At 50.2% G+C, this 25,174-nt stretch overlaps 1 protein-coding gene across 1 annotated transcript in view; it reads right to left on the reverse strand.

The window, feature by feature from the left end:
* LAMC3 (laminin subunit gamma 3) overlaps positions 1-25,174 on the reverse strand; it is a 713,512-nt gene that overhangs the window by 44,782 nt on the left and 643,556 nt on the right. The window contains exons 23-24 of the mRNA XM_086924802.1: positions 18,805-18,951; positions 18,418-18,520 (exon numbers count right to left, since the gene is read on the reverse strand). Of these exons, the coding sequence (XP_086780928.1) occupies positions 18,418-18,520; positions 18,805-18,951 (250 nt within the window). The remainder of the gene's footprint in view (positions 1-18,417; positions 18,521-18,804; positions 18,952-25,174) is intronic.

The raw sequence follows: 25,174 nt of genomic DNA on the forward strand, positions 1-25,174 counted from the left end.
GTGGTGAAGCTCTTACTTTTCTATTACGGGTGGCACTGGGAATACTCTGTTAAAAGGGCTACTGCTTAATTAATTTAGCTTTCACCCTACAGTGCAAATGAGTATTAGAAAAGGAAAATGAAGAAGCTAAATTATCTGATTATCTATCACTTCACATGGGATGTATTTGATGACATATGGGATGACTTTAGGTGCTTTGCTTATTATTGAGTGAACAGTGATACCCCCACACATGAATGACGTACTACTACTAAACTAAAGTTATTAAGGGAGGTAGGGAGTGCCCACCGTAATAACTGGATATATGCTGTGCTTGCAGTTGCAATACAAACTACTGCTACTATTCATGGTAGTCTTTGGACAACGTTACAACTTCTTTTCCTTGCCTTTCCTACACTGGAACGGACGTGCGGGTGCGGTGTTACATGCTCTTCAAAGTAACACTTAGTTCATCCAGTGACCGTCTACTCTCTCTAGATTCACATATGCTATCTAAGAGTCAGATAGTACCATGAATGATCCAGGCATCCATCCATTCAAAGTATATTGCACACATACAGTTTCTGTCTCACCCACCCAGGCTGTTCTCCTTCCACCCATCCTTGCTTCATCATTCACCCAGCCATGCACCATACCATTTTCTTACCTTCCCAGCCACCTCGGGGACCAAGCAAACACATATCATTCTTCTTTGCCAGTCATCATTACATTTCTCGTGCTTCCACACTTACTTACACCCTTCTTTCGCTTTTCGTTCATCCCATCCATCAAGTTCACCTCAGATCTGATTGGGATTCTTCTCGCCAAAAACTTCACAGCTAAGTCGAAGTACATTTAGAGGAGGCTACTACCTGCTTTTTTTATAATACACCCGTGCAGAAAGCACACTCTGCAGTCTTCAATCTCAATGACTAAGGAATGTATAGCTTACCTCTGCCCGCCACCACCGTGTGAACCCTCACAGGCATGTCCTTTTCCGGCACTTGCACCGCCTCCTCCCCAGAGTTGTCCTCCTCGTCCAATGCCACCACCTCCGCGCTGGCCCCGTCTCCAGATGTTCCACCTACAAAGTACATTTAATAATGTTAGAATACACCACTCACTACTATATAATATTTGGTCTAGGAGGAAGAAAGAAATGTGAAAAAAAGTGTACAATTTAATAATTTTTGACTGTGTACTCTAGAGTAAAAATGTCCCTTTTTCCAGGGAAGGCTGTTGTCTTGCTGCACTTTTTGGCACAACTGATGAATGTTTGCTTTTTACTTTTTAACACGCACCACTTTTTCTCCTAACAGACAGAACCTTGACTTCTAAGAACACGAGCAGGATCAAGTTCAAACCAGGTGAGAGCTCGGCTCGACCACAAGAAATGTGTCCAATTAATCGTCAGCACTAAGCACTTTTCCATTTTCAGTTACACGTTCACTTTTATGACAAACTTGAATTTAATAAATGTGTTTACTTTTAATAAAGCTTTTAAACTTAAATAGACTCTGTGGTTTTTGGTCCTCCAGACTAGAGTGGATGAGCTAAAGGTTTTCGAATTTTTGCAAGCATGAGTCCGTGCCTCTGCCATCGGTGACTTTGGGAGCTAAATGACTCTGCCACACTATCTAGTCAGTAAGGAGATTGGGGGTTCAACTACAAAGTCTGTTATCACTGAGGTATGTGGAAAGTCTAACAGTTACAGCACCTATTATAATTGATAAGCTAAGCGATGCATTATTTAGTGTCCATAGTTCTGTTTGTGCAGATTTGTCCCTGCAATAGTAGTAGAATGGATTGTCCTATCCAAACCAAAAGTAAAGTAGTATCTTATTATTTCTTGGTGGTGGTCATTCACCTTTTTATTGTTGGCAATGGTCAAAGCATAAACATTTAGAATACTTGAAAAGACATTATGGACAATCCCAGAGGACTACACTCAGTGCATAGAGCTATTGCTGACTAGAATGGGAGTCCAATGGAAATGCCAAATGTGCAATCTTAGTTAGCTACACAGACAGACTAATAAGAATAATCTAGTAATACCACACGGAGTCATAGGGATAAGAATTTAGATCCTGTCTACAAGAAGATCAAAGACGATTTAGAAAAAATCGAATGAGGAACGCTAGGAAAAAATAAGTACTCTATATTAAAATTAAAACTTACTGGGGCCAGCAAAGGAGCCCTCGACTGCCCGGTCCTGGCCTGCATCGACAACAGCACCCTCCTCCTCCTCCTCCTGTGTCCTCCTCTTGCCCCTGGGGGAAGCTGATGTACAACATGAAAGAAAGAAAAACAGAAAACATGGATGATATTTATTTCTCAACCAAATCAAACATTTAAAAAAGAACTAACAAAGTAACAAAATATTTTTGCGAAATAGCAAATAGGGAACGACTCCACGGGATATATTATTGACCAATCTCATGTGGTCGACTACGTCATTACTTTAGTATTGCTTGATTTGCGGACCGTCGAATTGGAAACTACCCTATGTAACTCACTAAACAAAGTACTAAAAAGGTTTGCCTAGGATTGGCAGGCAGCAGTCCGCAGCACGCAAAGTGACAGCCAAAGTCCATCGTGATTGAAGATCAGCGACAACACTAAAGTTTCCTACTACATTCACCAGTCATTAAAATACTCAAACTATTAATCCACCACCACTATTTCTTCTTATCGCCATGTGTACAAAGGAAGGACTGGACTTGAGTCTGTAGGGGCTGATTTATAAGGCCCTTGCGGCTCTTTTGCTCCATTGTTGCGTGACTTTTGTGACGCAGCGACAGCACAAAAGAGGCGCAATGGTGCGGCGTATATTAACAATGTGACGCATCTGGGAGATGCATCACGTTGTAAAGCCCTGCGCCAATAGGGGTGTTCCGGCGCAAGGGAGGGCGTTCCTGCGCAGGAACGCATCCTAAAAGTGGCTGAGGGAAATCTACAAGATTTCAATCAGTCACTTTGAGGACAATGATGCGTGACTCAAACCCTGCGCCTGCTTGAAGCAGACGTACGGCTTGACGCAGCATTGGGGAGATAGGGCACCCCAGAGAATTGATGGAGCTGCACCATCGTTGCGACGCAACTCCAGCAATGCGCCACCTTTACGGCACAGATGCGTAACGCTTTGGTGACGTTTTGGGCCCATGGCGCGCCGCATTGTAATACGGCGCACCATGGGTGATGGTGGCGTGACGCACAATTACTGGCGCATCCCTGCAACTTTGCAGGGATGCGCCGGTAATTAAAAATCTGAACCTTAGTGTGTAGCATTGCGCAGTTCTTTCAACTACACTCATACATAATTTCACAGGCCAATGAAATGAACACAAAATCTAAAACAAATAAGCATAGTAGCAACACTACTGAGAAGGAGAGCAGTGTACCTGAAATGCACAGAAGATTTTGAAATAAAATGTACCTACAATGTAATGAGCAGCATTATTGCTCTTGGTAAAAAACAAAAATTTGCAATATAATAACACAGCAGGAGAAAACATAGTAGTAAAGACATAGCTACTACTACTCACCAAGCCCGGGGATCTCAAGGCCAAGGAGGTCGAGCAGATCTCGCTCACGGGTCAGGACATCCGTCCAGCGGTGGGTGGCCTGGTTGTAGGTGCGCCAGACCCGAGAGTGGTGGTAAATGGCCTGGCACACCTTCTCCCACCGCTTCCGGCGCTCCCGGGCCCCGTACCCGGCACTGATCTTGCCGCCTCCCATGATGGTCCTGGGGAGGCGGCGCTGAACATAAAAAATGAGTTGGGCCACCTCCTCCGGGGTAAAGATCTCCCGTGGCATCACTAGCTCCCCCCTCAAACGCCCGCACGGGAGCCGGACACGGGGTGCGGGACCCTTCCCCTTCTCGGGATGCTTCCCGGCTCCCTTCACCATGGTCTGGGCGGAAAGGAATAAAGAAAATAGAATAGGGAAGAGAAGAAAAGAAAAGAGTTTACAAAAGTAGTTTAAAATTAACCAAAAGTAGCAGTAAACACAAAAATATAGGGCTAGAAAAATAGAGGGATAGATAATAAGTAAAATAGATAAAAAAAAACTTCAAACAAGCAAAGGATGGCAGAGATTGACAGAGGATACAAAGACCATGCCCAGAACCATAGCAATGAATGAGAAACAAGATGGCCGCGCCCGTTCACGACCGCGCGGGTAAGTTCGCGCGAGATTTTCCTTGCGAACACGCGCGAGACTGTACTGGCAAGCCGCGGACTTTGCGAGATTACACTTCGCGCCCGGAAACGGAAATACGTCAGGCAAACAAGATGGCTGCGCCCTTGAACGACCGCGAGGGTAACTTCGCGTCTTGCGCTACGAGCGGCTCGCAAAAACGCACAAAACCTTGCCAACTAACACGCCGCAAAAAAAACAAATTGCATATTCGCACGAATTTGCGGCTTCCGAATCCGATCTTGCGCGTGTTCGCACCCCGCGAACCCCGCGAAATTGCAGAAAAACGAGTTTTTCAAAAGTGAAAGCACTCGGCAGGGGCAAGAGTTCAAACTCATCATTAGTAACAATTCCCGGTAGTGCTTCCTGACTGGGGCCCCTCCAGAATTCAGTTGCTAGTTGCAACAATTGTATGACCCTGCTCTGACCCTCACAGCAGGCTCATACAATAGCTACAAGTAGGCCACAAAGAAGGTCCTGGGGAAAAAAAATGCACTGCAACAGAAAGCAAAATTACAGATAAGGAAGCAGGTGCCAGACTGGAATTTTAAAACAGTGACACATTAATAAACTAACCCCAAATTAATTCATCTGAGTTGAAGCAGGGATGGTGTGCTTGCTTTTCCCCCCCATAATCTACAGTAATGATGAACCAGAGGGTGGCATTGATGTAACAGAGGGTTGCAGTGGTGAAACAGAGGGTGCTGGGAACCTGTGATGATGAACCAGACGTAGAAACAACATAATTCGCGACCGTTGCGCGACGAAATGTAAGTTCGCAATTGCGAACTGGTACAAAACCCTCGCGAACTGGCAGAAATCCTTGCGAACACAAAAAAAAAAAAAATCCGCAAATTCGCAAGAATTCGCGGATTTTGCGGATTGCGAGTTCGCAAATCCGCAAAATTCGCGAACGCGAGATCCGCAAAATTCGCCCATGCTTACCACTGTGCAGCCGCGCCCAGTACCACGGACCCTGGTCCCCAGACCATCCACAGCTACAACATCAACAGCTCCAACGCCCTCAGCAGCGGACCCCACACGGCCTGCCGCTGGGCATCACCGAATGACACTCACGTCCCTTTTTCCTGCCGAAACTGCAGCTGCACCTTCGCCTGCCACTGCACACCAGCTCCACCCACCGCACGACTGACAAATACCGGACCTGACCGCCTCCGCGGCATCCTGCTCAACACACAAGCTTCCTCCACAAACACGCTGTGGAGATCTGGGGCATTCTTGATTCTGTCTACCCCAACATTGCCTTCCTCACAGAAACGTGGATGAACTCCACTTCCACCCCAGACATCGCCACCACCATCCCAGACGGCTACAAGTTCATTCACAGGGACTGCATCAACAAACCGGATGGAGGCATCGCCAGAGTACACAAAAGCACTCTCCGCCTCACCACCAACTCGGAGGACCACTTCACCAACATGGAGCGCCTCCACTTCCCAGTCCAGACCAACCCGAACACCATCCTCTGTGGCACCCTCATCTACAGACCCACGGGACCCTGTCCACTCTTCAGCGACTCCTCATCGACTTCATCGCACCCCACACATCCTCCTCGGCGACCTCAACTTTCACCTGTACAACCCCAATGACAAGTAGGGGTGGGCGGCAAATTCTGTTCTGCTCGCAGAACTAGCAACATTTCGGCATTTCCGCGTTCCTGACAGAACGCGGATATGTCAAAACATCCGCGATCCGGTGCAGAACAGAATTCGGGGGCACCAGGAAGCACTTACAAATATAAATAAAGTAGGAGCCCAAGTTGAGGCTCAAATTCAGTGATAGTAACATTGGGCGTAAGGAACAGCAGAGGCAGGAAAACAGAAAAGGGAATATGGGATGAAATGTTGTCCCAGTCACCTTTGTACAGAGAACAAAAGACACAGCCCGCTGATATACCCAAACCACAGCAGCCTGCTCTAGAGAAATGCATAACTACGACAACACGCCTGCGGCTCAGCTGAGAAGGTAGCGGCCCCACGTGCACCCGGTAAGGCAGAGGACAGACGCAGAGGAATCTGGCGGGCGACGCGGCCAGATTCTGGGACTGCGGTGAAGATAGGAGGCTCCCAGGGAACAGTCGACAGTTAGGGCGGTGCACCGAGGGCACGATCACAGAGGAAGCCGATCCGCTTGCGCATGGGAATGAGAGCCTGTGTTCCCAGCGGGGCGGGAGCTGCATCAAAAGGAAACTCACCGCGACCGGGCCCAAGACCCGAGAACACTGGGGACCGACAGTTACAGGAGGAGCCCAATTCTGACGGCAAGGAGCTGTGAGTGTGCCACTTGAAACGAAACACTCATGGGACTAGCAGTGTGGGATGCCTCACCTGATCTAACGGTGAGGGAGTATTATCAAAGGCAGCCATAGGACTGAGCACGAGATTGAAGGAGAAACCCCCCCAGGCATGGTTGGAGGGGGTATATTTGCGACCTCTAGGAAGGCCGTAGAGGTTGCCCCGGAGCCAAGGCACAGTGACACGCGACCACAAAGCAGGGGAGAGCGTACGTATCTGTGCAGGTCTGTGTGTGTGTGTGTGTGCATTTGTGTGTATGCATGTGTGTGTGTACATGTGAGAAGGCATCTGTTTGTCTTGTTGAGAGTGAGACCCTGCATAACGGGCGCAACAAGAAATCTCCGCGAGCATGCGACATTCTGCGTGTTCGCGGAGATTTTTTGCAGTTTCTCAGAATTTTGCGTAGAGCAACTTTGCAAATTCCGCCCACCCCTAATGACAAGAACACATCTTCCCTGCTGGAGAACCTAGCTGCCGTGAGACTCAAATAACATGTCACCTCCCCAACCCAGTCAGCAGGACAAACGCTCAACCCCATGTTCTCCGCTAGTGACAACATTACCTTTAGCCACACCTCGGAATGCTTTGGACCGAGCACCGCTGCATCTGCTTCTTCTTCACCAAACCCACCATACACTACCACGCCCACTACTACCCTCGCAGAAGTTGGCACAAGGTCACCAAAGAACATCTTACCACCTCCCTCAGCAAAACTCCACCTCCAACTTCCATGGACGCCAATACATCAGCACGCAACCTCCACCGATAAATCTCCGACTGCGCCAACACATTGGCTGCCCTCAAGAAAATACCAGGCAAGCGACACTCCAACACAGCCAGCTGGTTCTCTCCCGCCTTTCATGAGTCCAAACGCACCTGCAGATGACTCAAGAAGAAATGGAGGAGCAGCAAGACCCTGTAAGACTGCTTGGCTTAAAAACCGCTGTCACCGCACACCACCACCTCTTTAGAACAACAAAGAAAGTGACCCTACAAGAAAGGATCAACGCCAACGCACTCAATAGCAAAGAACTTTTTGCTGTTGTAAAATAATTTGAAAAAACCCTGCATGGAGACAGCAGACATCCTACTCTCTCAAGACCTCAGCAACAACCACAGCACCTTCATCCACCACGAGATTAAGGAGATCTATGACAGCTTCAACAACCTCGATACCCAAGACCCTCTCACCGCACTCACAACCACCGCACCTAATGACACAGACCCCAGCAGACCCTGCTCAGCTGGACTGCCCTCACCGCTGATGACACCCTCAAGATCACGAAGAGCATCCACTCAGGCTCACCCTCGGACCTCTTCCTGCACCCCGTCTTCAACAGAAACGGCACCGCCATCGCCCCCGAACTCTGCCACACCATCAACTGCTCCATCAACTCCGTCACCTGCACTGAAGGCTGCAAACACGCAGAGATCAACCCCTTGCTCAAGAAAGCTTCTGTTGACCCATAGGACCTCAAGAACTTCAGACCCATCTCTCTTCATCCCTTCTCAGCCAAGGTCACAGAGAAGGCCATCAACGGCCAACTTTACGAGTTCATCAAAGAGAACCACATTGCTGGCATCCGCGACAAAGCCCTAGAATGGATCCGCTCCTTCCACACTGGCCGAACACAGAGAGAGTACCACTGTTCCACTATGAAGATACAGAGATCAGCTGGGGAGTGCCTCAGGGCTCCTCCCTGTACTCCATCTCTCCAACATCTACATGGCCCTGCTTGCAGCCATCATCAGGAACCACAGACTCAACATTGTCTCGTACACCGATGACATCTAGCTGATCCTCTCCTGCACCAAGGAACCCACAGTCACCAAGAACAACTTCCTAGATGGGATGAAGGACAACTGCCTATAGCGTAACTCAGAGAAGCCCAAAGTCCTCATCCTAAGCTCCACCCTCTCCGCCTGGGACAACTCCTGGTGGCCCGCAGATCTTGGATCCCCCCCACACCCACAGACCAAGTACAAAACTTCAGCACCAGCCTGGACTCCTCAATTACCATGAACCGCCAGATTAACGTCATCTCATCATTCTGCTTCCACATGCGATCCCAGCTCTGAAAGATCTTCAAGTGGATCCCCACCAAGTCCAGAAAGATGATCACTTATGCACTCATCAGCAGCACACTCTACTACGGAAACGCACTCTACTCCGATATAACCCAGAAACTCCTCAAGAAACTGCAGAACTTTCAATAACGCCTCAGCTAGCGTCATCCTTAATAGCCCCGCTGCAGCCACATCACCAGCCACCTGAGAGACCTCCACTGGCCCCTAGTGAACAAAAGAATCAACTTCAAACTCCTCACACATGCCTACAAAGCCCTACATAACGCAGGACCTGCGAACCTAAAACCACAGCCTCGCATTCCACGCACCCACCAGTGGCTCCGCACCAACTGGCCATGGCCATCTCATGTATCCGCAAGACCAGGGCCGGAAGAAGATCCTTCTACTACCTCACAGCAAAGACCTGGAACACCTGCCTCTCTACCTCAGGCAATCACTGTCACTGCCTCAATTCAGGAAGGACCTCAAGACCTGAACCACCCTGCCTCTCCACCTCAGGCAATCACCGTCACTGCCTCAATTCAGGAAGGACCTCAAGACCTGGCTCTTCGACTGAACCACAGTGCCTACGATGGATCTGCAGCCCCCCGCCCTTGCACTTTGAGACCCTTATGAGTGAGTAGTCCCACTTTACAAGTCACTTGATTGATTGGTTTCATCGGTGGCCTCTACAAAAAACAGCCAATAACCTCGACAATGATCCATCAGTAACTCCAATGATGGCCCCATCAATAACATCTACAATGATCCATCAATAGCTCCAATGATGGCCCCATCAATAACATCTACAATCTAACATCTACAATGATCAAATGATAACGAGGGGGCGTGGCTTGCACGCCAAGGGTAATGGCGGCGTTAGCCCGGAGCTCCGCGCCAATACCCCCGGATAATCTTGAATAAAGCTGAATAGAGCCCAACAAAGACCCGAAGACGAAGTGGTCTGAAAGCAGAAGCTTGAGGGGTGAGAGCGGAGCATGTGAGCGGTCGCCGGCGGCGCTGATTTACTGAGTTCAGCTGCCGCGACTAGAGATCACCGGAGCCGAGGAGGTGGAGCGGCCAAAATGGCGACCGCGAGTGGAAGATGATTGCGCTCCGGCTGATCCGACTGCTCACCAGTGACCGGCGCTGCGGCTGAGAACCGCCGTCGACGGTGGCCTGACAAGCGGTGCCCTCCGAGGGCTCAGCGGGACTGCGAGAGCCCCTTCTACAGCTTCGCGGAGCGGCCTGTCCCCAACGAGTGCACAGACCCGGATGGCTGAGCAGACCGGAGGAAGCTGCTCGAGGGTGCCAGTGGTTGCCATGAGGACGGGGATCCGACCGGAGCATTGAGTGCCCGGAGGGAAGTGTCTGCCCTGAACCCTCCCCCCCCCCCCCAGAGACAAACGGTGAGCGGGGACGCCAGGCCCTACATAGCGGCAGCGGGGGGATGGGCGCAGACAGCAGATGAACTGGTGAGACCTGGGCAGCTACCAGAGCCGGGTACACGGTGGGGGAGAGGCGACCAAGCAAGTCGGCTGGGGCTCCAGCCGGCATAAGCCACATGAAGCAGCATTAGATAACCTCAGAACAGGAGGCCCGACATCGCTGCTGAGCCAACTAACTAAAGCCGATCAGATTGAGCCGGGGGGCCTATAAGGAGCGGAAAGTGGCGCCTACCCGCTGCCAGCAGAGGGAGAAGAGAAGCAAGCGCGGGACCCCTGATCATCCTGACTTTGGGCAGCGAGGTTTGCAACTGTGACTGTGACTAACAGGCAGCGAAGCTTGGCCGGCCGCTGGAGGTGTCTGTGAAATGCTGAGAAGCCTGCGGAGGTACCGGCCACTGGGCGGAATCACGTGGTGGAACGTTATATACCATGGGGAAACCGAGAGGCAAGCAGGAAGGTGCGGCGACCTCAGAGACAGGAGAGGGTGACACGGGAGAGCCCACTGACCTGCAGCGGCTGCAGGACCGCATCCTGGAGGCCATAACGACTACGCGGGAAACGCTGCACAATGACATTGCGCAAGCGGCATCGGGGCTTGGCCTACTCCGAGCAGACCACGACAAGCTGAAAGACAGGGTGAAGGAAACCGAGATCACCCTGAAGGACCTGGCTCCCGCTCAAAAATCCCTGGAGAGCAAACTCACGGATGCCCTAGACAGGATCCAGATCTTGGAACGGCGCACTGAGGACGCGGAAAATAGGAGTCGACGGAGCAATGTGCGAATCGTAGGTGTTCCGGAAAACGAAGAAGGGACTAACATGGTAGCCTTCCTCGTTACTTGGCTTAAGGCTGTAGTGGCGCCAGAGGGCCTGTCGCCCTTCTTCACCTTGGAGAGAGCTCACCGTGTTCCATCCGGACCGCCTAAACCTGGCCTGCCACAGAGGCCGATTGTGGCCAAGTTGCTGCATTATAAGGACAGGGATCTGCTGCTGCAAAGAGCCGGGGCGCTGGCCCATTTCAGATTGCGAACAATAAAGTCACGCTGTTTCCTGATTTCACGTTTGAAACGCAAAGACTACGAACCTCCTTCCTGATGATTAAAAAGGAGCTGCGAAATGAGGGGATTTCATATTCCTTGCTATTCCCGGCCAGACTCCGAATAGTGGTGGACGATAAAACGCTGTTCTTCAGTTCGGCAGCGGACGCTTGGGACTGGTGGGAAACATACAAGGCAGGAACGGACGGAGCCAGGGTCCGGGAGGAAAGGGAAAAAGAGCGAGAGCGTGCACCGGCGAACCTGCGAAAGTTGCAAAGATTGCGCAAGCGGAGACATGGCGCAAAAAAAACGACTGCCTCGCAAACCGAGGCTGAGCGCAGGGCGGCGCTGCAGGCGGTGGAAACCCTAGCATGAGGAGAGGACCCCCAGTCTAAACGGGGCACGGACACAGAGACGCATGCTTCAGCCTCGGGTTCGGAGTCGGACCTATCAGGGATACATGATGCTAAAGGCCCATTGGTGACGCCGCAGACAGCGGAAGAGATCCTGAACATTTGACTTATATCTGATGAGTAATGAGAAGGACACTGGAGGGGACTCCCCCGACTAGCGGGTAAGCTGAACCGGGTCTGAGCGCTGGGAGAACAGCTAGGCACTGTTATGGGGAACAGGGGGAGGGGTGCGGGGTTGGGACACGTGGCTCCCTTTTAGGCGAAGCCTCGCTCCGTTAGCCCATAAGGCACCACGGCTGCGGCCGTGTACTAGTAACCTGGGTTGATCAGGTGAGGGAGTTTGGATGGGGTCTGGTATCTCGATATTGGGGCCTGTTCTGGGGGGCGGGGGCTACACAGTTGGGGACTGTTGGGTTTTCTTGAAGACACCGACCCCGAGATGTTTAGGGGCTGGGCAGTTGGGAGTTCATGTTGGGATTGGGGGGGACACCATCATCCACAGGGGAATGGAAGTGGAGGGGAGGCAATACTCTGATCTATGGGACAATGGCTGATGCGAACGTATTGAAATGCATAACCTGGAACGTGCGGGGCCTACACACGATGCAGCGCAGACATAAGGTGCACGCTTATCTACTGAGAAGAGGGATACACATTGCGCTCCTACAGGAAACACACATCACTAAGCAGGAAGGGGTGGCACTGCAGAGGAGATGGAGGGGGCAGATATTTCACACTTCTTACTCTGCTTATGCCAGGGGAGCCCTGATATGGATTAGAGCGGGGACACCTTTCCAACTGACACGGCAGCTGATAGACCCAGAGGGGAGGTATGTAGCGGTGGAGGGCAAACTGAGAGGCAGGGACATTGTCCTTTGTAGTGTGTACGCCCCGAATACAGAACAATTGGATTTCTATGCAGAGCTCTCAGGGACGCTAGCGCGCTTCCTAGTGGACCCAATCCTTATAGGGGGGGACTTTAACTCCATAGCGGATGTGGACCTGGATAGATCACACCCGCCCCAGAGGGACTCCCCGGTGCATCGAGTCACCAAGGGTAGACGTGCATGGCAGGAGAGCTGGGGGCTGACTGATGCATGGCGCGCGCAACACCCAACCGATCAGGATTATTTGTTCATTTCCGGGTTGCACGATCTCCACGTCAGACTAGATGCGTTTTTGTGCTCGCAGGAAGTTCTACCGTCCGTTACCTGGTCTGAATACTTAACAAGGACAATATCGGATCATAATCTGCTCTTGATTCATTTAGCCTGGGTGATTGAAAAGCCCAGAGTGCCGACCTGGAAACTCCAGCCGGAAACACTGGAGGATCCGCTTTTCGGGGTGGCCCTGGGGGAGAGCTTGATCCAGTATTTTACTAACGTATATCCTACACCCAATCGGCCATAGTGGAGGGCTTCCAAAAATATTACGAGGGCCTGTACCGAAGTGTCCAGGGCGACCGGGGAGACGAGGCAACAATTTTCCTCGATGGCCTTACCCTGCCGCGATTAGATGAGGAGCATGCGAAGGAATTGGGGAAAGACATTGACTTGGGAGAGATCAGAGGGGCTATTAAGAAAATGGCCCATAATAAGACGCCGGGTATGGATGGATTGCCCATTGAATTTTATAGCAAGTATGTGGACATCTTAGCGCCGCGGCTTCAATCCGTTTACAAGGAGGCCGGAGATGTAGGTCGGCTCCCCCAGTCAATGCGAGAAGCGATCGTAATACCGATTTTGAAACCCGGCAAAGAGAGCAGCAGCCCCGCGTCTTATAGACCGCTTTCCATGCTAACTGCGGACTATAAAATCTTGAGCTCTATATTGGCGGGGAGGCTCTTACAGCACATGCCCACCCTGGTCCATAAGGATCAGAACGGCTTTATCCCTGCCCGGAACACGACGCTCAATATTAGGCGGCTTGTTCACCTCATGGAGGACTCGCAGGAGGAAGGCAGAACCCCATTAGTTCTTTCGGTTGACATCGAGAAAGCTTTCGATAGCCTAGAGTGGGACTATCTATACACGGTCATGGAGCGCTTCGGCTTAGGGGAGGGCTATATCCGGTGGACGAGGGTGCTTTAAGCAGCGGCATTAGCGAGAGTGAGGGTTGGGACATCGGTTTCCCACCAGTATCCGGTGGAGAGAGGTACCCGGCACGGTTGCTCCCTGTCCCCCCTGCTGTTCGCGCTAGCGATTGAACCGCTGGAGGCTGAGGCCCGAATGGGGCGGTATTTTGCGGGTGTGCAGGCCAGAGGTGAGCAGCAGTTTATCTCCCTGTACGCTGATGACCTCCTCTTGTTTCTTGAAAATGACACGATAGAGCTTGACGGCGCGGAGGAGCTACTCGAACGGTTTGGTAGGCTCTCGGGGCTGAAGGTTAACTGGGCCAAGACGAGTCTTTTCCCGATGCAGGAAAATACCGCTCGGCCTGATCACCGGCCATTGCTTGCTTGGGAGCCGACTTGTCTCCATTACCTTGGCGTTTATATTTACCACTCAGCTACGGCCTTGTTCGAGGGCAATGTAGAGAGGTGTGTACGAGGGCTGAAGGGCAACATGGCCTTCTGGGCCACGCTTCCACTCTCCATTGCGGGTAGGATAGCCCTCTTGAAGACGGTGGCGCTGCCGCGGCTCTTATATTATTTCCGAACGCTTCCGATCTGGATCCCCAGCTCCTTTTTTCGACAACTCAGAACACAGCTAACCACATTCCTGTGGGGAGCGGGCAGATGTAGGGTGGCATTGGCAACACTCACCCGTCCGAAAGAGGAGGGGGGTCTAGCAGTCCCGGACTACGAGCTCTACTATCTCGCTGCCCAACTGCAGGTATTCACGCAGGAAGTGGCGCTAGTATATCGGGGTCCGGAGGACGGAAGACTGGGAGGCACGCCGCAGCATGTACTGGCCTATATTGCTCTGACACAGAAAATTGCGGTCCGGGACTTGACCCTTGAGCAGAACACTTTTCGACAGTGCTGGAACCGAGCGCAGAGTCTAGCGGGGATACGTCAACTATATGCCCCGGAAATGCAGTTGGGCATGCTAACAGCGTTGCTGCATGGAGGCGACTGGTCCCGATTGCAGCAATGGGAGGAGGCGGGAGTACAGGTAATAGGGGACCTTTTTGAAAACGGGGAGCTCCTCCCGTTCCCGGCCCTTCAGGAACGTTTCGACCTTCCACGGGGAGGTTACCTCCTTCACGCAGCAATACTAAGAGCGATACAGAAGCACTGGGGAATGGGATTGGCGGAGCCTGAAACGGCAATGGCTTGCCAATACGCCATGATGGCCGAGGGAACAGTCAAGGCGGTGACTTGTTTATATAACAGGATGCTTCGTGAACATTTGCCACCCCTAGAGACGCTAAAAACCAAGTGGGAAACTGATTTGGGCAGGGACATACCTGACACGACGTGGGCGCAGCTAGTGCGGCGGGTGCGTAACAGCACAAGGAACGCGAGATTCCAACTTATCCATTATTATATATTACACAGGGCGTACGACCCCCGGGAGAATTAAGAGATATTTTGGCGCGACTGACGCGACGTGCCCTCGCTGCACTGCTGAGGGTGCTGAGCTGGCACATATGTTATGGTCTTGATCGGGCCTCCGGGACTACTGGCAGGACGTGGAAGAGACCCTGAATGAAGTGATGGAACGATCAGTCGAATTTGACCCAGCGGCATGCCTCCTGCATTGGTTCCCACATACCCCCAAAAACAAGCTCTCAAGCAAATTTATTGATATGGGTCTGATGGTAGCCAAGCGGGAGATAACCAGAAACTGGAAAGCAAGATCGGGCTCAACTCATAGGCGGTGGTACAACGAATTCCTGAAATGGGCGGCCTGCGATAGTACACATAGATATCAGATGGCGCGCAGAGCCACTAACACGAGGGCGTTGGAACTGGCGACGGCCTGGGAGATGCTGGTGCAGGCCCTCAGAGATAGCGAGGTGATGGACGAGATGGAGGTCCTTAGTGCGGGCAGGGGCAGCAACTTAAATTAATCAAAAGAGGGCAGAGACAGTAGACGTAGGAGAATTGCGATTAAACCTAGAAATCCGCATCAAGCGACCCTTAAGCGGATGATGGGGGGAGGAGGGATGGAGGGGGGGTTTTCTATGTGTAAGTGGGAGGGGGGTTTGGAGGGGAGTTTTGCAGTTGATTTAGAAGAGGAACTAAAAGTGGACACACGCACACTACTGCGGAACGCTACTCCTGCAACACTGACACCAGGCATGAGAGAGCTGAGAACTTATCGCCGCCCGGCCTCCGGGATGTGGGCCAGCAGGCTGTGTAAAATGTGAAGTGTAATCACGTGATACAGCACTCTGAACGAAACTGTGTATATATGAGAATTTTGCCTGAGCAATGTGTGTCTACAATAAAAATTACTTAAAAAAAAAAAAATGATCAAATGATAACTCCATTGATGGCCCCATCAATAACCTCCACAATGATCCATCGGTAACTCCAATGATGGGCCCATAAATAACCTCTACAATGATCCATTGGTAACTCCAACGATGGCCCCATCAATAACCTCGACAATGATCCATCGGTAACTCCCACGATGGCCCCATCAATAACCTCGACAATGATCCATCGGTAACTCCAACGATGGCCCCATCAATAACCTCGACAATGATCCATCGGTAACTCCAACGATGGACCCATCAATAACCTCGACAATGATCCATTGGTAACTCCAATGATGGCCCCATCAATAACATCTACAATGATCCATCGGTAACTCCAATGATGGCCTCATCAATAACCTCTACAATGATCCATTGGTAACTCCAACGATGGCCCCATCAATAACATCTACAATGATCCAATGATAACTCCATTGATGGCCCCATCAATAACCTCTACAATGATCCATCGGTAACTCCAATGATGGCCCCATCAATAACCTCTACAATGATTCATCGGTAACTCCAATGATGGCCCCATCAATAACCTCGACAATGTCAAGAGTCTCCACAATGATGTCATCAATAGCTTCTACAATGACTCCATCAGTAACACGTCATCAAAATCTTCGACGACGACACCATCAATAACCTCAAAATGTAGCTCATCAATAACTCATGAAAGTACTTGTCAATAACCGTCTTGAAAACCCCCATTAATAATCTCTGAAATGGCTCCATCAATCACCCCAAATATGACCCATCAAAAACCACATAATGACCCCGCAAACATCCCTAACAACAACCTCATCATTAACTCATCAAAAATAAATATCCACATGGTAAACATCAGCAATGACTTATTCTACAACCCCAACAATAACCCCATCAATAACCTTAAAAAGTGCCTCTTCATTAACCCCTCAAAAAAATTGCTACTTCTCTCAATAACCTCATCAAAAACATTAGCCCTCTAGTAGCCCCAACAACAACACCAACAATGTCCCCATTGACAACCCCTTCAATAACCTCAATGACCCCTTCAATGACCCCATAATTGCCCAGACAATGGCTCCCATTGATAACCTTTACAATAAGATCTTCAATAACCTACAGAGGAACCACCACTGAAATCACCATTGATAACCTCAACTATGACCTCCATTAATGACTCTGTCAGTACCCCAAAAATCCACACCATCAGCGGAACATCAGGCACCAGCAAAAGGCTGCGTGGGCACCACCATCATCTCCTGCCAAGAACCAAAACTGAACCCCATCCCAGCGCCCAGAGAGGGCAGAGCCAATCACCTTCAGACAATTAATTTTGCATTGTGTGCTGTTCAAATTACAAAATATGAGGTAAATCAAAGGGGAGTGAACCCTAGTTTCTGGGTACCAGAGTTTCAGAGACATTGTATCAGACACCCTCAACCACTTCTCGCAACCAACAGTGTATATTATCTCAATTGGACTGATATAGTGGGTCATTTCATCATCGGATCTCTCGCATGGGTACTGGGTTACTCAGGTGAGTCATTCCTCCACTAGGAGGGAGATTGTCTGGGTGAAGACAGTGGTGGGATCTGGATCTTGAGTAAAATGACCTCCTATACCTATATAGATTAATTTACTCACAGGAAGGGATAGGGGTGAGGTTAAAAGCTGGGGGATGCTATGGCGTGTATTACTGGTTCTTAACATCTGATTTTCTGGTCGACATGTTTCAGCCTGGGATGGCCCTTTGGTTCCACGGCCTTCGTGAGGACATTGTTCGGTAGATCTGTACCGTCGTTAGTAACATGTCCCACCTATTAACCTACCCCTATCCCTTTCTGTGAATTAATCAATCTACATACAGGAGGTAATTTTACTCACATGATCCAGAACCTACTTCTGTTTTTAGCCAGACAATCTCCCTCCTAGTGGAGGCATGACTCACCTGAGGAACCCAGGACCCTGTAAGTTACCCGGTGATGAAGCCATGTTAAAGAGACTTTTAGAGCGCACGTATACACTAGGGTGTCCTGGCGCTGAACTGGAGTAGGACCTTACGACATGGAGAAAGAGGGGACTAGTTTGAAAATAACCACGTTTTAAAAAAAAATTCTGAAGGAAGAGAGAGAATTCAACTCATGTCAACGGGAAAAGTATTCCATAGCTTTGCTGCACAATAGGCCGTACTCCGACCTCCCCAGCTTGTAGTTCAAATCTTAGGAACCAGCATTAATCTGGCATTTGTCGATCTTAACTGTCTGCCTGGGTGATACCATGAGAAGATGTGTTTCAGATGTGCTTCATAGGTGCCTGACTGCCTGTCCTGTCCCATTCAATGTGACCATCCACTACTTCACTACAATAGAGATAATATACGCTGTTGGTTATCTCAGATTACATTTGGAAGCCGAGTGAACCCCGTTTCCTGCTTCTTCGCCCCTCTGTTTTCATTGAAAACAAATTACCAAATAAACATGTGCATGCGATGCTGCAATCTTGTTAGTCCAGAGTTCAGATGCTGCGGCTTGACCCTTACCATCCAGGGTGCGCAGTAGGGACGCCGCTTCAGTAGCCGCCATTTCTCCTTCCAAGATGGCTTCAGACGCCAGAGTGTGAGCTGAGCGGGCCCGCTGCTGCAGCTACCACCAGGAAGAGAAGAGATTGACAAATGTCAGTCGCGCCTAGAAACAGGACAAATGTCACAAAAGAGGCGGATGGGACCGAAGAGTCTGACAGCTCAGGCCACTTCCAGGAATTTGAGACACCTCTCTGGCTTGGTTTGTGTGTGGGGGCCTCAATATGGCTCTGGTCACCCCCCCCCCCATCAGTGGCAGGGGTTTGGGAGGAAGTGGAAGTGTGGCATGTAGGAGGGGGCTTGTAAAAGTGTACATCAAAGAAACATTGCGACGCTGTGCAGTCCCACCTGCTCCACCTGCCCTGCGTCCTCCATCTGCCCCACTGCGTTCCTCTGGGATAGCTCCACCTTCTGGAGGTCCTCGTCCCACGTCACCAGCTCCTGCTCTGCTTTCGCCAGCCCAGCGCTGAGATCCAACACCCTACTGTCGAGGAGCTGTGGACACAACAGAGAAAAGGTTAGAAAGAAGGAGTGGAAATTAAAGTTCTACAGGATCACGCGCACACCATTCAAGGGCCTCTGAAGCCCCTCACGTGAAGGCCTTCGCCCCAGTTTCAACGGCCAAGGAGTATGGGCTTGTAAATGTACCCCAAGGAATGTGCCTGACATTAGCATCATGTCTATAATTAATACACGTTTGCTTGTAATCTCTGTATAAAAACCTGTCTCTAATTTTCTTATACTCTAGTTGGGACATAATTTATCACCTGTAATAAGAAAATGGCATAGCTACTCTACTGTAATAAGTTATTACAGATGGGTTGTGACATCACAATACTCGCTGCTGCAGTCAGGAGTGTGTGAAAAGCAGGTCGTGGAGCAAACTACGAAAACGAGAATTTGTTTTCAGCTCTTCTGAATTATTGTCACCTGAAAATTAACAGTCATTATCAGAGAAGAAACCTTTTTGACAGAGTATTCATTTTTTTCACAGCTACAGTTCATCACATGAAAGCAGGAGTCTCTTTGGGTGTAGGCCAGTGGTCGAAGTGGGGAATAAAAAGTAGAGGAACTGTGGGGGGAGTATCAGGGGGTGGGAATAACCGAAGATTGGATCAGTGGGCGGAGTCAGGGGTGTGGCTAGAAATCGCAAAACATACCAATTTTTAGTACGTTTAGCATTTTACTGAGCAGTTACAGCTTATAACGTTATTTAATTCAAACAATGGATAAACATGTTTATTTGAGGTTTAATTCAGGAAAAAGCAAATACTCATAGGGAATACAGGTTTATGTAAAGCGTGCAAAATATAGGCAGGAACAATGGCATGGGCGCAAATTCAGGATGATGAGTGTACAAATTCAGGACAAGGGGTCAAATTCAGGACAAAAGTTCAGGACAGGAGGTCAAAATTCAGGACAACAATTCGGGGCAAAAGGTATGCTTTTCAGACATATCAGTGGATGTCATGCAATAGTATATAAATAAATAGGCAAGGAACACTTCTCCTACCCCGTCACCGCTCCTTCCCTGTCAGTCATTTCCCCTATCCCATCTCCACTCCTGCCTGTTCACCGCTCCTGCCCGTTCACTGCTACTACCTATTCAGACTCCTGCTCATGCCTAATCACTGCTCCTGCCCAATCACTGCTTCCGCCCAGTCACTTCTCCTGCCTCGTCACTTCTCCTGCCTCGTCACTTTTCTTGCCTCGTCACTTTTCTTGCCTCGTCACTTTTCCTGCCTCGTCACTTTTCCTGCCCGTCACTTCTCCTGCCCTGTCACTTCTCCTGCCCCGTCACTTCTCCTGCCCGTCACTGCTCTTGCTCCATCACCGCTCCTGCCCTGTCACTTCTCCTACCCCGTCACCGCTCCTGTCCCGTCTACCACGCCTGTCTACCGCTCCTGCCCCGTCCACCGCTCCTACCCATTCACCGCTCCTACCCATTCACCGCTCCTGCCCCGTCACTTCTTCTGCCTCGTCACATCTCCTGCCCAGTCACTTTTCCTGCCCGCCTCTTCTCCTGCCCCATCACCTCTCCTGCCCCGTCACCTCTCCTGCCCCGTCACTTGTCCTGCCCGGTCACCACTCCTGTCCGGTCACCACTCCTGTCCGGTCACCACTCCTGCCCGGTCACCTCTCCTGCCCGGTCACCTTCCCTGCCTGGTCACCTCTCCTGCCCAGTCACCTCTCCTTTCCTGTTGCCTCTCCTGCCCCATCACTGCTCCTGTCCCATCACTTTTCCTGCCCTGTCACTGCTCCTGCTCCGTCACCGCTCCTGCCCCGTCACCGCTTCTGCCCGTTCACTGCTCCTGCCACGTCACTGCTCCTGCCCAATCACCGCTCCTGCCCCGTTCACCGCTCCTGTCCATTCACTGCTCCTGCCCGATCATCGCTCCTGCCCCATTCACCGCTCCTACCCATTCACTTCTCCTGTCCCGTCACTGCTCCTGTCCCGTCACTGCTCCTGCCTCATCACTGCTAATGCCCCGTCACTTTTATTGCCCATCACTGCCCCTGACCATTCACTGCTCCTACCGTTCACTGCTCCTGCCGTTCACTGCTCCTGTCGTTCACTGCTCCTGTCCGGTCAGCACTCCCGCCCGATCACCGCTCCTGCCCCATCACTTCTCCTGTCCCATCACTGCTCCTGTCGCATCACTTCTGTTTCCCTGTTCACTGCTCCTATCCGTTCACTGCCCCTATCCGTTCACCGCTCCTGCCCGGTAACCGCTCCTGCACATGCCTAATCACCACTCCTGCCCCGTCACTTCTCCTGCCCCATCACTTCTCCTGCCCCGTCACCTCTCCTGCCCCGTCACCTTTCCATCCCTGTTGCCTCTCCTTTCCTGTTGCCTCTCCTCTCCTGACCCTGCTCCTGACCCGTCACCTCTCCTGCCCCTCACATTTCCTGCCCCGTCACTTCTCCTGCCCGTTACTTCTCCTGCCCTGTCACCTCTCCTGCCCTGTCACCTCTCCTGCCCCGTCACTTCTACCTGCCCCTGTCACTTCTCCTGCCCTGTCACTTCTCCTGCCCATCACTTCTCCTGCCTGGTCTCCTCTCTTGCCCCATCACCTCTCCTTTCCGGTCTCCTCTTCTGTCCCTTCATTGCTCCTGCCCAGTTCACTCTGTGTATAACATTGACAAATTTCACATGGTGTCAAGTTCCCCACAGTACTCTGTCTGGGGAAAGCTCCTCTGTAATCACTAACTCAGCATAATATGCTAAAGGCAGAAGGCGGCGCATTGTCATTCGAAAGGGGATAATCAGCCTCAATCGGAATGACGATGGGCCCGCCCTCCGTCTGTGTGAGCTCAGGGGGGGCGGGGGCTGCTGCAGCCTCTGGAGTTCAACAGAGAACTGCGAGCAGCCCCTGGAAGTTGAATGAAAAAGTTATCGTTTTTAAGTTGCCGTCCCGGGACGATTTTTTGAAAGAAAGAAGTAGGGGAACGGACTGAAATAATTTTTAAAAGTAGGGGCACGCCGTGCCATTCCGATCCTGCCCACTTCTACCACTGGTGTAGGCACACATGTTGAACTACAACCATTTTAAAATCTTGCTCTCCTTGTACTGCTTATGAAAAGACAAAAAGAGTTTGAGGTCATATAATTCATCTGTGCTTAATTTCTCAGTGAGACAACTTTAATGTTTCCAAAAATTATTGAATCCAATGAATCAGATAACCAACACTTTATTTGAGCTGAAGCAACCAATATTTTATTTGTTTGTATATAATGAGAAAGTCAGTATCCAAAACAAATTAAATATTGTTTCTTCACCTCAAATAAAGTTTTGCGGACTTTACGGAACACATCTTGATGCATTGAATTAAATAATTTTGGGGAAAATGTAAGTTCTCTAATTGACAAACCAAGTTTACATGACTGTTATGACCTCAAACTCTTTTTGTCTTTTTATTGTATTGTATATATGTCAGGGGTTATGGCACCACACTCTAAAAAGAGCCATTTTGTTCCCACAACTCTCAGTTTATGTTTTACATCGCTTATGTTTTTTAATCGAATCAATGGCTTCATATCGGAGTGGTTAATTTCATACCACAGATTTTGCAGCCATATTCTTTGATATAAAGGAAGGGTAAGGGTGTGACTTTGTATTATAAGGAACAGACTGCCATCTGCTGGCCATTAAAATATATTGCACGTCACCTCGGAATTTCATCACCGTATAAACTAACTTAGCCTTCGGCCTCATTCCTCTCTATATAGTCACAGAACTCCTCAGCGACTTTCTCTATCCTTACATTGTAGAGGGTACTTTACCCTATATATCTTGAGCCAATCAGCTTCATTACTCCAAACAAAGGCTGACACTTCAGCTTTGGTCATGACTTTCAGTGTTGACCTTGGCAGGAGCAGCTCAGCTGCACCCTGGCTGAACCACCACCCTGCCTATACCTGTCGTGACCTTTATCTAGAGCATAGGGTCGCCTCAGGGCCCTATAACAAACCCACATGTATGCCCAAAGGCAGAGAACGCCAGACTGCCGCATAGCACATTAAATATGGTGCCACTGCCATAGGGGGGCAGGAGGGCTGCAAAGTGAAGGTTTGGTGAGGGTGCAAGAAGCTCTTTACCCAGTGATTCGTTCCACCTCGTTTAGAACCTCTGGACCAGGCACACCCCTTCCCAATGTCCTTCTTCCGTTTCCCTCCAGAGCCCACGCCTGGCCAGTGTGGCAAACCTTTGTGTGCAACCGAGACCGCAAGAAACCAGGGGCCTCCTTTATGAGGCTGTGCGTCACTTTTACGCCGCCGGTGCATCACTTTTTTGACGCACCAGTGGCATTAAATATGCGCCTTGTTGCGCCATATTTACAAAGTGACGCATCTAGGTAGATGCCTCACTTTGTAAACCCCTGCGCCACATTATACCTGCGCCAGGTATAATGTATGCAAGGGGGCGTATTGACGCAAGGAAGGGTCGTAGTGAAGGACTGGGTTTTTCTAAGACCCAGCGGTGCCAGGGATAACACCTAAAACCTTCGTGGGTAACCTGTTCCGGCGTACAAATGACAGAGACACGGGACACTTCCTTCGGCGTCAAAGATTCGAGGTTTATTACTGCAGGGAACACAGAAGTCACAAGAAGTACAACACGTGTAGGTTCGAGGAGACTGCTTCAAATTGTATCTGTGGATCGCTCCTCTTATACAGTTTTCGTGCATAGGATAACATGGTGTACAAAGGTTTACAACTTGGTTCCCATCGTAAAAGACGTAAGGGGTCGCTTTCATTAATTCAGAACCCGGAACATAACTACAGTAACATTTGGCGGTTCCCAACTGTAAAAGTACATCTTCCCACCATCAGTACATTCCAATCGGCAGTAAACGAATCAAGGGAGAGACAGAAACAGGTGCAAAGGAAGATGAGGACAGTGAGCAGATCGAAAAGGGTGTAAAAGGGGTGGTACTAGGAAACACGAGCTGCAGGCATCAAAGGGGGTGTGCTTAATGAATGCACAACTGAGACAATAGAGCGACACGGCAAGATGAGCCTCGAGCGGGGCCATCTGCCTTACAGTGTCGTCCCCCTCATCATAAAGACACCTTCAAAGGAGACGTGTCTTCCGCAAGAGTTTGGGAATCCCAGGGTCGCGAAGCGGACAGCGTCCGTTCGCTGGCTACTTGAGGGCAAGAAACAAAATGGATGCCGTATCTAAGATGGAACCCGTGGGCTCAGATGAAGAAACCCACAGTGGCGCAGTGAAATCTATGGGATTTCACTGCGTCACTTTTAGGACGCCGTTGCGTCAAAATCTTGCGCCTGCCTCACAGCAGGCGTAAGACTGACACAGGCCCTTTCACATGGGGCTTACCCCATGTGAAAGGACGCATTGCTGGAGTTGCGTCACTTTTGTGACACACTCCAGCAATGCGTCACTTTTGCGCTTACAGATACGTCAGAAATACTGATGTATCTGTAACTCCTTGCGACATGATGCGTCATACATTAAATATGCTGCATCAGGAATGTCGCAAGGAGTGCGCACTGATAAGTGACGCATCTCTGCTTTCACGCAGTGGTGCGTCATTTCTCATAAATGAGGCCCCAGGTACCCCCAGGGAGTTATCACTGGGGCGAGGATACGAAGAACACCCCCTGCCTGCTACCGCTCGTGCGACATGACTGTCAGACCATCCAATCAGCATTCTATGTTTGCTCAGTGGCCCGGAGAAATCACGCAGTTGTAGTTTCAACATTTCCACGCAATATTTTGTGGGTTAGAACAAGGTTTCTCAGTATAAGTGATATGGTGTCTGTGTTTATGTATGGAATTGAATCAGGCATGCAACAGTATTTAAAGTATCCCGACTTTATCCAGGCTCCTTCATTCTTCTGCATGGGAGCCTTATGCTCAGCCCAACAGTGCTTAATTTGAGCCGGTGGTTTCCGGTGCGCAGCACCAGCTCTTAATTGTGAAAACCAGCACTTATGACAGTCTGCCACACGATGGCACTGGCTGGGTAATTTAGGGAAGAGCAGAATAACAGTTGTTTATTAATTCAATATATGTTAAAAACGATTCATTCGGTAAGACCTTGACCTCGGTCACAGGCCTGCACTCTCCCCGACAGCTCCTGCGATCAGCTGCTGCCTCTGAGCCCCGTGCCTTGCGAGTTCGAGTCTGCTGCTCTGTGCCCTGAGTACTGTTATCGTTTTTTTTCACTGTAATTTGTGCTTGCCTTTCT

This window comes from Lissotriton vulgaris, chromosome 5, assembly GCF_964263255.1.
Source record: "Lissotriton vulgaris chromosome 5, aLisVul1.2, whole genome shotgun sequence".
Lineage (NCBI taxonomy): Eukaryota > Metazoa > Chordata > Amphibia > Caudata > Salamandridae > Lissotriton > Lissotriton vulgaris.